This window comes from Sinocyclocheilus grahami, unplaced genomic scaffold (genome assembly GCF_001515645.1).
Source record: "Sinocyclocheilus grahami isolate Dianchi unplaced genomic scaffold, SAMN03320097.WGS_v1.1 scaffold404.1, whole genome shotgun sequence".
NCBI lineage: Eukaryota > Metazoa > Chordata > Actinopteri > Cypriniformes > Cyprinidae > Sinocyclocheilus > Sinocyclocheilus grahami.
Window position 1 is genome coordinate 147,165 of NW_015505583.1, and position 14,526 is coordinate 161,690.

General features: G+C 40.4%; 1 protein-coding gene across 1 annotated transcript in view; it reads right to left on the reverse strand.

Moving 5' to 3' along the window:
• Positions 1-14,526, reverse strand: part of LOC107550638 (protein 4.1-like) — a 49,511-nt gene that overhangs the window by 27,880 nt on the left and 7,105 nt on the right. Inside the window, exons 2-5 of the mRNA XM_016231973.1 lie at positions 12,330-12,812; positions 11,574-11,678; positions 11,055-11,097; positions 9,227-9,302 (exon numbers count right to left, since the gene is read on the reverse strand). Coding sequence (XP_016087459.1) covers positions 9,227-9,302; positions 11,055-11,097; positions 11,574-11,678; positions 12,330-12,812 — 707 coding nt within the window. The remainder of the gene's footprint in view (positions 1-9,226; positions 9,303-11,054; positions 11,098-11,573; positions 11,679-12,329; positions 12,813-14,526) is intronic.

Sequence of the window (14,526 nt, forward strand, 5' to 3'; positions counted from 1 at the left end):
AGAGAGCATTGCAATAGTCTAGCCTGGACAGAACAAGAGCTTGAACAAGGAGTTGTGTTGCATGTTCTGAAAGAAAGGACCTGATCTTCCTAATGTTGTATAAAGCAAATCTGCAGGACAGTTTTAGCAATGTGGTCTGAGAAATTCAGTTTATCATCAACCACAACTCCAAGGTTTCAGGCTGTTTTTGAAGGAGTTATGGTTGATGAGCCTAACTGGATGGTGAAATTCTGATAAAGTGATGGGTTTGTTGAAACCACAAGCAGTTCTGTCTTAGCCAGGTTGAGTTGAAGGTGATGGTCCATCATCCAACAAATATAGCGCTTAGTGTTAAAAGCGCTTTATATAGCGCTTTTAACAATACAGACTGTGTCAAAGCAACTGAACAGCATTAATTAGGAAAACAGTGTGTCTATAATGCAAAATGACAATAGTAAACACTCATTTTTCAGTTAAAGGCTGTTCATCATTGAATTCAGTGATGTCATCATCCAGCTCAGTTCAGTTTAAATAATATCTTTGCAATCATGTCAACGATAACGCTGGAAATGAAGTGTCCCCAACTAAGCAAGCCAGAGGCGACAGCGGCAAGTAGTGTTGCTTTCGTCAACGAAAATTATGACAAAATATAGTCGTCAACGAACCTTTATCACGTGACGAAAACGAGACGAGACGAGACGTAAATGCTGGTCGATAATTAAATGACGATAATTAAATGTACAATGCAGTTCCTGTGGTCTTGTCCCGGTGGTCGTCTGAGACAATGTCTTTACAGGGGATTTGTTTCTGTATCTGTTGTTTAAATTGTTACTTGCTGCTTAGAAGAATTAGTTTGTTTTCTACCGATTTCTACTTTAAATTTTTCGTTGTAATTTGTATTTTTGATTGCACTTATTTGTTATTAGAATAATAGCCATCGGCTAAGAAGGAGCTTTTGTTATTTATATTGCTCCGTTCCTGCACTTAAGTAAGAACTTTAGTTTCGATTTGAGCAATTGCCCTGCTATAGGCTTTTGGGTGTGCTAATTAACAAGGTGGCCACAGCTGTTTTCTCTGAAGTGTCGTGTGGCTGTGTATGTATTTGTTATCTGTTAGCTGACGCGGAAGCATTCAGCCCTCATGTTCAGCCTCCTCGTGTGACGACCTATGAGTGTAAAGACCTGCAACTTTTTCCTGCGTGACTTTAACTGAGCAACGAAACCGGGCAACTCACTTAAGTACTCTCTTTTTTCCCTTTGCACACTCCTTTATGTCCTCTCTCTTCCACCTCTATCATGTGTTTCCAAAACATTCCGGCTGTCTCGCAACAACGCTCTAACATCACTATCAGACGGCAACACAATCTTACTAACCTGCTTCCTATCTCTACATCTTCTACTGCACCTCTTTCTTTTTCTGTGGGTCTGTGGAATTGTCAGTCAGCTGTCAACAAAGCAGACTTAATTTCTGCTTTTTCTTTGCAATCCACACTCAGCATCTTGGGCTTGACTGAGACCTGGATTCATCCAGAAGACTCCCCAGCTGCTCTGTCTAACAACTTCTCTTTCTCTCACACCCCTCATCAGGTAGGGTGGGGTGGGGGCACTGGTCTGCTCATTTCTGACAATTGGAAATACTCAATCCACTCTCCCCTATGCAACTATAACTCATTTGAATCTCATATGATTACTGTAACAGCTCCTATAAAACTTCATGTTGTGGTAATTTACCTCCTGGGCAACTGGGCACCTTTCTAGAGGAGCTGGATGGTCTGCTGTCCTCATTCTCTGAGGATGGCAGTCCACTTTTAGTATTTGGTGACTTTAACATTCATCTGGACAAGCCTTATGTGGCAGACTTCCATTCACTCCTAGCTTCATTTGATTTCAAACGCCTTGCCACCACAAACACTCACAAATCAGGCAACCAACTTGACTTAATTTAAACACGCAATTGTAGTGAAGACAACATTTTGGTGAAACCCCTACACATCTCTGACCATTTCTTCATAACATTTAACCAACGTCTTCCTACCTGTGTGCCATCAACCCCTCTACCTCTTAGTTTCAGACGAAACCTACACTCCCTTTCACCCTCCCATCTTTCCTATGTATTGTCTTCCTCTCTTCGCTCACCTACCCTTTTCTCATCTCTGGATTTTAATGCAGCAACTGACACTTTATGCTCTACTTTAACTTCTTGTCTATATGATATATGTCCTCTCTCCTCCAGGCCAGCACGGGCTACCCCTTCTTACCCCTGGTTATCCGATGTTCTTCTTGAGCACCAATCCAAACTCAGGGCAGCATAGAGAAAGTGGCGCAAGTCAAAAGATCCATCACACCAGAGTATGTATCAGTCTTTGCTTTCATCTTTCTCTGCTCAAGTCCATACTGCCAAATCTTCATATTTCCACAACGAGATCAACAGCGCTCCAGACACACGTAACCTCTTCAAAACATTCAATTCTCTACTCTGTCCCCCTCCTCCATCTCCCACCACTTCTGTAACAGCTGATGATTTCGCCACATTCTTTAGACAAAACTAGAACAATCAGCATTCAGTTCTCAGCTCCACACACACAGGAACTCAAACCAACCACATTTACTGCTAAAACTCTCCTCTTCTCCTTCTGTCCCCTCACTGAGGCAGAAGTATGCAAACTTCTCCTCTCCAGCCATCCTACAGCATGCCCTCTAGACCCTATTCCCTCACACCTTCTCCAAGCAATCTCTCCTAAACTCTTACCAGCACTCACACACATCATCAACACATCTCTCCTCACAGGCACTTTCTCCACTGCATTCAAGCAGGCTCGGGTAACCCCACTGCTCAAAAAAACTACATTAAACACTTCACTTACAGATAGCTACAGACCTGTCTCTCTCCTTCTATTCATAGAAAAAACACTCGAACAAGTTGTTTTTAACCAGGTATCATTATTTCTCTCACAGAACAACCATCTGGACGCTAACCAGTCAGGTTTTAGGAGTGGCCATTCAACTGAGACTGCGCTACTGTCAGTCACTGAAGCCTTGCGGATTGCAAAAGCTGATTCCAAATCAACAGTACTTATTTTGCTGGATCATTCTGCCACGTTTGACACTGTGAATCATCAGATCCTCCTGTCCATAATCTCATCACTGGGCATCACAGGTATTCCACTTTGCTGGTTTGAATCCTATCTCACTGGTAGGTCTTCCAGGGTGGCCTGGGGAGGGGAGGTATCCAAAGCACACCAACTGGTCACTGGGGTTCATCAGGGATCAGTTCTTGGACCCCTCCTCTTCTCTATATACACTACATCACTGGGTCCCATCATACAGGCACATGATTTCTCCTACCATTGCTATGCTGATGACACACAGCTCTATCTCTCATTTCAACCAGATGATCCAACGATAGCTGCACAGATCTCAGGCTGCCTGGCGGACATCTCAGCATGGATGACAGAGCATCACCTACAGCTCAACCTGGCAAAGACTGAGCTTCTTGTCTTCCCTGCCACTCTACAGCATGATTTCACCATCTAGCTAGGTTCATCAACAATTACCCCATCAAGTTCGGTCAGAAATCTGGATGTAATCTTTGATGACCAGTTGACTTTCAAAGACCACATTGCAAAAATTACTCGATCTTGCAGGTTTGCATTGCACAACATCAGAAAGATCAGGCCCTTCCTAATGGAGCATGCTGCACAACTTCTTGTTCAGGCCCTTGTCATTTCTAGGCTGAACTACTGCAATACTCTTCTAGCTGGACTTCCATCATGCACAATCAAATCTTTACAAATGATTCAGAATGCAGCGGCACGACTGGTCTTTAACGAGCCTACGTCACATCTCTCTTTATCTCCCTGTACTGGCTGCCGGTTATGGCTCGCATCAAGTTCAAGACACTGATGCTTGCATATAGAACAGCCACAGGCTCAGCACCCGCCCACTTCCACTCACTTGTACGAATCTACATTCCCACCAGAAGTCTGAGATCCACTAGTGAGCGATGCCTTGTGGTGCCATCACAGAGAGGCACAAAATCACTTTCCAGAACATTTTCGTTCACCATTAATTGCTGGTGGAATGATCTCCCAGCCTCTATCCGGAATGCTGATTCCCTGACCATTTTTAAACAACAGCTGAAAACTAACTTTTTTCATCACTATCTGACTTCATCCTAAAGAAAAAAATATATTTTTCTCTTTTCTTTAATCTTTCCCTGTCTAGCTTGTACTTATTTGAACAATGCTTGAAACTTGGTATTACAAGAAGCACTTCCTGTGTCTATTTGCCTCTTTAAGATGAATCGCTTGATTTGCAAAAATTACTCGATCTTGCAGGTTTGCATTGCACAACATCAGAAAGATCAGGCCCTTCCTAATGGAGCATGCTGCACAACTTCTTGTTCAGGCCCTTGTCATTTCTAGGCTGAACTACTGCAATACTCTTCTAGCTGGACTTCCATCATGCACAATCAAATCTTTACAAATGATTCAGAATGCAGCGGCACGACTGGTCTTTAACGAGCCTACGTCACATCTCTCTTTATCTCCCTGTACTGGCTGCCGGTTATGGCTCGCATCAAGTTCAAGACACTGATGCTTGCATATAGAACAGCCACAGGCTCAGCACCCGCCCACTTCCACTCACTTGTACGAATCTACATTCCCACCAGAAGTCTGAGATCCACTAGTGAGCGATGCCTTGTGGTGCCATCACAGAGAGGCACAAAATCACTTTCCAGAACATTTTCGTTCACCATTAATTGCTGGTGGAATGATCTCCCAGCCTCTATCCGGAATGCTGATTCCCTGACCATTTTTAAACAACAGCTGAAAACTAACTTTTTTCATCACTATCTGACTTCATCCTAAAGAAAAAAATATATTTTTCTCTTTTCTTTAATCTTTCCCTGTCTAGCTTGTACTTATTTGAACAATGCTTGAAACTTGGTATTACAAGAAGCACTTCCTGTGTCTATTTGCCTCTTTAAGATGAATCGCTTGATATATTCCCCAATTGTAAGTCGCTTTGGATAAAAGCATCTGCTAAATGAATAAATGTAAATGTCAATGTAAACTCAAACCTCTTTCAGTTGTCATAAAGTAAAAAAATAAAATACAAATCTTTTTTGTATTTGTATTGACTTTTTTATTGTGAAAAGTGTTCAAATATTAAGGTAATATATTGCAAGTTGTATGTAAAATTGAGTATTTAGTAAAAGTATTTCTTACAATGCTAATTTTTATGTTTTCATTTCATTTTTAAAATAAAATAATTATATTTATATTGTGAAAAGTATTAAAATATTAAAGGGGTCATATGATGCGATTTCAAGTTTTCCTTTCTCTTTGGAGCATTACAAGCTGATTGTGCATAGATAAGATCCCTGAAGTTGCAAAGACTAAAGTCTCAAAACCAAAGAGATATTCTTTATCAAAGTTAAGACTCTGCCACGCCCCCCTAAAATGGCTCGTTCTAACACGCCCCCACATATCTACCTCACTATGTGGAAATATTTGCATAATGCCGCCCGAATGTGCACGCAAAGAAAGAAGACATGGTTTCAGTAACCGCAGTTAGTGTTGAAGCAGCTCTGTTAAGAGCCACTTTGTCCCCAGAATATGATTACAGTAAGTTGGTACACACACACACACACACACACACACACACACACAGGTTTTCCTATCATTAGTGACATTCCATAGGAGTAATTGGTTTTATACTGTCTCCCCCTAAACTAACCCTACTCCTAAATATCCTTACAAATATTTTTTTCTTCTCATTGGACCCAAAAAAGGACAATGATTTCAGATATTGCCATCGTTGTGGGGACATTTTGTCCCCATAAAATAGGGTTTACCTGAACCACACACACACCCTTACAAAATAGTGGTTATCATCTTAAAGATAAATCCCTTTTTGTGTAAAAATAATTAATTGCATTTGGTTATCCCTAAATTGCAATCAAGTTCTATATAAACTACATATCTATTGAATATATATCTATAGATGCACCCAATGATTCACTGATTAACCATTAAGATGAGTTAGATTCAATAACAGACAAATGTATTAAACTGAATGGGAAGTCATGCAAATGAAAAGTTTGACAGTAAAAGCTTTATGTAGTGAAAAGGATATTTTGTGATTGTGCGTATTGTACGAACACAATTGAAAATATGCTGAAATGTCGATCTGAATGAGTTCTACTGCAGGTTTGAAAAAACACCCCACACCCGCCATGAACACCTCTCCACACAACCATTCACACCTCCAGCAACCCCCCTCTCCCCCACACCTGCCATTCAGATCAGCAAAGACGAGGTGCACCAGGTCTTCCGGAAGCAGAAAAGGAAAAAAGCACCAGGCCCAGATTGTGTTACACCAGTCTGTCTGAAATCCTGTGCTGACCCTATTTATTCACACATACACTTATTTATCTAACACACACACTCAGTCTACATTTCAATTTGCACATAATATACCTGTACATACAACTGTCTATTGTTATATACCTGTATATTTTTATTCCTTATTTACTTGTTCTATTTTTTATTTATTTTTATTATCTGTGTTTTTTGTTCTGTCACTGTCATTCTGTTACACTGTGGAGCTTCTGTCACGAAAACAAATTCCTCGTATGTGTAAACATACCTGGCAATAAAGCTCATTCTGATTCTGATTCTAAATTCTAAGTACTTTTGTGCAGTAGTATGCATAGCTACTCAGATCGCAATGTTAGCAAATTTATAGCATGCATAGCAAATTCAGATGCAAGGTTAGAAATAATATTAGCAGCAGCATGCATAGCAAGTCATATTGTTATTGTTGCTAATATAGCAGCAGCAGCAGAAAGCGCTTTAGTTGCATGAAAGTTTAGTGATAAATCATGGAGGGTAAATTTAACTCTTTAAATTGCAATAGGCATTTATTACTTTGCTTATTCAACAGGGCTTACAGCAGGTTTAGTGCAGCAGCAGATTATGCTTAGCAAATTCTAATTAAATATTACAACCGCAACAGCTCGCACAGTAAATTCCTACTACAGCATTGTGAATATCATTAACAGCAACAGCATGTTCTTCAACTCAGTATTAAAATGTTAGTTAATATTATCATCAGTGCAGTAGCAGCAGCTTGAATAGCTATTCAGTCATCGAGATTTTTCTCAGCAGCAGCATGCACAGTATTTCTATGTTGCAAATTTTTATTTGGACACAGTTAATGTAAAAGCAGACAACTGCATTTAAATAAAGTCACAGTAGTGTCTTAAAGGGTTAGTTCACCCAAAAATTAAAATTGGCTCGTGTTTTACTCACCCTCGAAGCATCCTAGGTGTATATGACTTTCTTCTTTCAGACGAACGCAGTTGGAGTTATATTAAAAATTGTCCTGGCTATTCCAAGCGTTATCATTGCAGTCAGCGGGTGTTGCAGTTGAACAGTCCACAAGTCGTCAAATAAAGCGTTCGCATTCATAATAAAACGTGCTTCACACTACTCCGGGGCGTGAATAAAGGCCTCCTGTAGCGAATCCATGTGTTTTTGTAAGAAAAATATCCATATTTCAAATGTAATAAACACTTTTACATCACTTCCGTCATCTGTCATACGCAGAAGTCGTGCCGGCGGATGACGCAGCACGTCGGCGTTGCGTGATTAGTGCCGAACGCGGAGAGACAACAAAACAAAATGCCGGTCACGAATTAGAAGTACAAACTGAAGATTTGCAAAGAAAAATGTTGGAGGTTTTCGATATAAGCCAAGAAGAGACTGGTTTTCCCTTGCTAGAGTAAGGAAGCTTTGCTTCCTTTGCTCCTTTAAACAAACTCGCGAGACTAGCATATCTCAGAGGCGTGCCTAATACGTCATACGCCTTCCACCGGAACGCCTTTCATGTATGACAGATACCGGAAGTGAGAGAAAAGTGTTTATTACGTTTAAAATATGGATATTTTTCTTACAAAAACACATGGATTCGCTACAGGAGGCCTTTATTCACCACCCCCCTCCCCCACCACCAGCACGTTTTATTATGAATGCGCACGCTTTATTTGATGACTTGTGAACTGTTCAACTGCAACACCTGCTGACTGCAATGATAGAGCTTGGAATAGCCAGGACAATTTTTTATATAACTCCGACTGGATTCGTCTGAAAGAAGAAAGTCATATACACCTAGGATGCTTCGAGGGTGAGTAAAACACAAGCCAGTTTTCATTTTTGGGTGAACTATCCCTTTAAGACCATCTTGGAACAAGCCATGCATTTAGCAATGATGTGTTTATACAATGCAAACATCATTGTTCTTAATATGCAATATAAATATTTTAAATTATCAAAATAAATGAGCAGCTGCTTTTGAGGCATAATTAGTCCTGGGCATATGACACCACAACTACAGGGTGTACAGTGATTTATTCTTTCACCAAATATTTTGTTAGCTTATTAATAAGTTAAAGGTAAGTATTTCCATTGCAGTAACGTTGATGAATGTTAATGAAAAAAAAAATTACAACTCTTGAATGACAAATTGAAAACTATTTGCTCAGGCCGCCCGAGCCTGAGTCAGGTGGTTGCTGGGGGTTACTTCATCTAGCAGCCTACAGTGTGATTGCTGTTTGTTAATGACACACATAGTGCGTGTTTCTACCTAGGTAAGTTTGAGCTATTGGCTCAGACACACATAGTTATTTAGGTCACTAGTTTAAGCTATCTGGTCAACTGATCAGGTACACACAGAAATAGTTAACTAGAGTTAAGCCATTCGGCAAAGCCAGCCCAGGCTCACATAGATAGCAAACCAACGTTCTCACGGCTCTCCGGAGCAGTTGCAGTACATATGTCTTGGCAATAGGTGCTGCTTGTTCTGGGGGGTTTTATCTTTTATATTTATTCTGCCTTATAGGGATGATTTTAAGCATATAATTGTATAGCAGCAGCATACATATTTAGATTTTTTGTTTTCTTCTTCCATGTTATTTGTGCAGCAGCAGTATGTCTTAAATGCTCACGGCACCATATCGCCATATGCATTGGCAGTAGCAAGTTCCTGTACTTGCTTGCAGCAGCAGCAATAATCTACAACTACAGCAATAACCACCAGCAGCAGTGTAGCAGATCTATTCCGCCAAGACCAAATACATTAACATTGTCATATCCATCACCATGCTAAAATCTTCTGAGAGTTGTCATGATTGAAATATATATATATATATATATATATATAATAAAGAAAGTGCTGTTCACCTGGTGATGTCTTCTGATAGCTGGGCAGGATCAGGCGGGTAGAACTTCACATTGAATGTGAAATCGTAGTTGGTGCCTAAATAAATGCAAACATGATTTAAAACAGGAACAACAGAAAATTAGGCACTAAAGGCCTTTCCACACTGAGTGCGGAAAAGCGAAACGAATATCGGATGCGATGACGTGCTGGAATAAAACAACAGATTACTATGGATGCTTCCACATAGACCGCAAACATTCGTACACACCGAAAATGCGAATGTTTTTTTTTCTGGTGTTACCCAAAAGGTTGACGAGGTGGCGCAGTTTCGCAAATGCTCAGAAGACTGTTTTGAGCACGAGCGTAAAAACACAGAAGTAGAGGACTTTCAGCCAACATACAAAGAATATGGATGTCGAGATGTTGTTGTCGTTGGTGTCTGAACATAGAGATATATTTATATTTATATTCATACAATATATTTTCTGTATATGTTTTTTGCAGCTCATGGTATTTTTATAACAATAAAGGATGTTTATGACAAATGACAAGCAGGTAGCTTTTAGTCCATTATAACATACAAAAAGTGCATGTCTGCCTATTATAGAAGCAAAATCCATTTTAGATCACAAGTTATTACAAGCACTCGATGATGGTTTAAAGGGGGGTTTGAACAAAAACATTAATTACATACATTTTGAAATGCAGCTTGATGCTAATTGTACCTCTAATTATATTTTCTTGTAAGCATTATGGATAATTTGTGTTTCTGATGAAGAACCAAAAGTTATTTATCTTAATTTAAAGGTGGGTTAAGCGATTTCTGGTAGCCAATTTCGACATTTGAAATCACCAAAACATACACACCCCTACCCCAAAAGGGTCTTGCCCCTATTTTGATAGCTCCGCCCCACACATACGTACGCAACCCAGGCAACGATTAGTTCTGTGAAACAAAGCAAAACCAATGTCCGTGTCTACACCGGACGCGAGTGGCGCAGCGTGACAAAAAACTATAGAACTCATAATAATCAGTGATGTGGTCTACACTATAGATATATATATATACATATCTATGGTCTACACTGGATACGGCGCGGCTCGACATGACAAATCCCCGACAGAAAACTGCTGCCGTGTTCTATTTATGACGTATTGACACAAATTTTTTCAATAATTTTTCAATGATTTTCAACGGTCGCTTTGTCGCGTCCAGTGTACTAGACAGACTTTAGCTGTTGCGGCGCAGACACGGTGTTACTCACCTATCGAGAAGAAACAAAGCAACCTCGCCGTCCGATCGCAGGCCTCCGCTCCTTGAGTTCTCTCCAGCGCTGGAAAGCTGATCTGATATTTACACGGGTCCTACTTCTTGCCTTAAGCCTTCTTTTGTTCCACAGATATTTTCCTCTCTTGTTTTTTATCCGCCATCTCTATCTTTCTTTCTAATGTCCGTCCTGTGCACTGAACACCCTCTCCTCCACATCATGAGTAGACACGCCCCTTACTGCTGATTGGCTACAAGTTTCTTTTGCTATTCGGCCCGAATCAGTTTTCTAAAGCGTTTTTGAAAAATCACTTACCCCACCTTTAATGCTGTATAATGAGCAGTGGATGATGTAAAAGCCATATATGAGATACATAGGCTACATGAGGAAAAATGCATTGCTGGTCGGTGCCACCTAGCGTGCAGGCGTGAATTAGCAGAAGGCGATTAATCGTTTCGCGCTCAGTGTAAAAGCAAAGTTTGTCAGCGATTCGCCTCGCTTTTTCGCATCGCGCTCAGTGTGAAACGGCCGTAACTTTATTGTATATGTCAAGGAGATGAACGGCGGTGATGTGACTCACCTTGTACTTGCCGTCTGATCTCCTTGGTGAAGTCCAGCCATGTCTAAAAGACAAATAAAGCTTTAACTAAAGGCCTGTTTACACTCTAAAGTCTGCCAATTTAAATGACCAAGCTCTTTTGGGCAGATTCTGATTGGTTGCCAGTGTTTTTATCATTTATAAGTTGTGAAAATAAAAATGGTTGTGAAAGTGATTTCAGTTATATAATTCCTCTGTGTAGTTGTTATTGTTACAACTGTGGTGTAGATTTATAATTCTATTCTTATAGAATTAACAGTAGAATGATTAATAAACTTCATAATTATTGTTATAAAATGGTGTTTTATAGCAATAGTAAAGAATATTGTTTAAATAATTGTTTAAATAATTTAAAAAGAAAACAACCTTTATTTCTATTTTGACTAGAATTCCACTCCAAAGCTAATCTAAACATGAAGAAAACATGCTGGCAAGAAAAAAAAAACATGCCACCTACAGTTAATATTAAAAGAGTGAGTGAGTGCTAACAGATTGAGGCACCTTTATGGTTGTCGTCTCCCATATGGCCAGACCATAATAGTCCTTCTCTAACAGGTTTAGGTGGTCACACACTTTTGCAAACAGCTCCTGGCCTTTGGCATGTTTCTGGAAACAAAGAAATGTAGTTAAAACACAGAAGACTCATGATCATGACATAAAAGAGTGAAAATTATGAGATACTATGTCATAATGTTTTTTTTCTTATGTGGCACAAATGTGCTTCCATAAATGAATGCATATTGTGCACAGTAAGCACATTTTCTCTATGCATGGAATATGCAGACGGTTTCACCTACTATTTTTGAAGTATACCGTTCATGTTCTATAAAAATAGTTGCCTTATATTCCATTCTGAACATAGAGACTCTTGTGTGGAAATAGAATTGTTAGCTTAGCTCGCTACATGCTAACAGCAGAATTAGCTGTGAATGTAAAAGCGAGACTTGCGGGTCAAGTTGCTGCTAATAAGGATGTTCTGTTTCACTTAGGATGCGGTCTCTGTAGATAGTAGACATCGAGTCTGCTCAGTCGGTTTTAGACAAGAGCCACACAGTACGATGGCAACAAAAACAGGCCAAAGTGTCAGATCAGCAGAAATAGTCTCTCGGTAGTCTGAGAGTTAATTAGCAAAGGAAGTACAAGCCCTTGAGCAACGCTTGAGTTTCAGAGTCGCTCTCGCGGGACTAGACAACGATACGGCACACTTGATAAGCAACGAAAGAGGTGTGTGTATGTATGTGTGTGTGTGTCTCTTACTTCCAGCTCACACTCGAACAGAGTATCATCCAGCAGCTTGACTTTGCAGTACAGGATCCTGGGGCGGCGAGATGCTTTCTGCTTCTTCCCCTCCTCCTCCTCCTCCTCCTCCTCCACCACATTCTCCTCCTGTTTCTCTTCCTCTTTTTCTCCTTCCTCCTTTACCTCTGTTTCTGCCACACCTGCGTCTTCCAGCTTGGCCTCTTCCTCTACTATCTCTTTTTCCTTCTCACACTCCTTGTCTTTCTCTCCCTCCTCTCCTTTGGCCTTGTCCTCATTTTTCTTCTCTTTCTTCTCTTTTTTCTCCTTCCCTTTCTTCTCTGCTTTCTCTTTTTTCTCTGGCTTCTCCTTCTTCTCCTTGTCTGCTTTCTCCTTCTTCACCTTTTCCTTCTTCTCCTTCTTCTCCTTCTTTTCCTTCTTCTCCCCCTTTTCTGCCTTGCCGGACTCCAGCTTGGCGTCTTCCTTCTGATCTGCTACGATTTTCTGGAGGAAGAAAAATATGTTAAAAATCCAAAATTTAGATTATTAAACAATGAATTCGCTGGAGGAAGACTAATTTGTACCTTTTTAGAACCAAGGTTTCTTACAGAATGATTATTTTAGAGTTTTTGAAAGTAGGCCAACTTGATTGCTAATAACCAATAATTTCGTATGTGTAAAACATAAACTAAAAGCCTTTTTTTTTTGCAGTCACTGATGATACTAGCAATGATTGTAAAAAAAATTCACAAATGGTATCATCATGGTCTAAGCAGACCACCTCGTTCCTCAAGCTGCTACAAAGTAAAGCAAAACATCAACTCAACACCCTGTTCCTTATGCATCATTTCTGTTTACCACCATACTGTATACATTTTTTTCCCTGAGCTTGTCACAGTGTATTCTGGGATTGCCAAGGTCACTTAGAACAGAGCATACTTATACACTGTCAATTTCGGAAGATCCTTCAAACTGGTCTAATGAGAGTTCATAATTTGTACAGGATGGTGAAATGACAAAAAGAACCTCTAAAAATGTAACACTTTCATGCATATAAAATATGAAAATACCCATAGCAGATCTATACAGGTGGTGCTGGGGGAGGTGGAGGGTTTCTGAATCAAACTATTTAAATGTTAAGCAGCCTTAATTTTTTAAAGGGGTCATATGATGCGATTTCAATTTTTCCTTTCTCTTTGGAGTGTTACAAGCTCTTGGTGCATAAAGAAGATCTGTAAAGTTGCAAAGACTAAAGTCTCAAATCCAAAGAGATATTCTTTATAAAAGTTCAGTCAGCCACACCTACCTAAAACGGCTCGTTTTAACACGCCCCCACATATCTACCTCACTATGTGGGAAGATTTGCATAACACCTCCCAAATATTCACGCAAAGAAAGAAGGCGTAACTTTTATTCTCACTGTAGTATTGTTGATGCTGCAGCCATGTCGTGAAGACACTGTGTGCTTCGTTGTGAAAGCGAAACTACTTTGTTTGGTCTTCCAAAAGAGGACGATATCCACTTCGTCATGCCTATCTGTGCATATATGTGCTGGTCGCTGAGGAAATATAACAACTTTCACCGTGGACAAAGCGGAGTCCAGCCCGGGGTCCGTTACATGTGGTTGCCGCTCATTCGTCACATCCGCCGGGTGCGCCGTTCTCGACCCCGCCGCCTCAGCTCATGCTAGCCCGGCCTCAGCTCACTCTAGCCCGGCCTCAGCGCACGCTAAGCCTGGGCTTCCCCTCACGCTAGGCCGCTGTGTTTTTCGTTGTGAAAGCGAAACTACTTTGTTTGGCCTTCCAAAAATGGACACGACTAGAAATCAGTGGTTAAGTTGTATTTACAACACTGTTCCAGAACACGTCAACCCAAATATTCGGATGTGTCCAGCACATTTTATGGAGGACGTTTCCTGATCCTGGTAGAGTAGACTACAATGCCGGCTGATCTGACTGCAAAATTCATAAAAAAAATATATATACTCACTTCTTCTGTAGGTGAAGCTGGATCACGAATGATTCGCGTGAACATAGACACATTTAGGTACTTAGATCGGAGGATGTATTCCCTTCAAAAACAAAGCTAATCCACTGCGTCTTCAGCGGCTCAGATGTCGGGAGTAAATGACGATTACTATGTTCATTATTACATCCAACAACAGAACACCTCAATCGCTATGGAGCCATTCTTGTCTACATCTGCTCCGGCGGTGAAA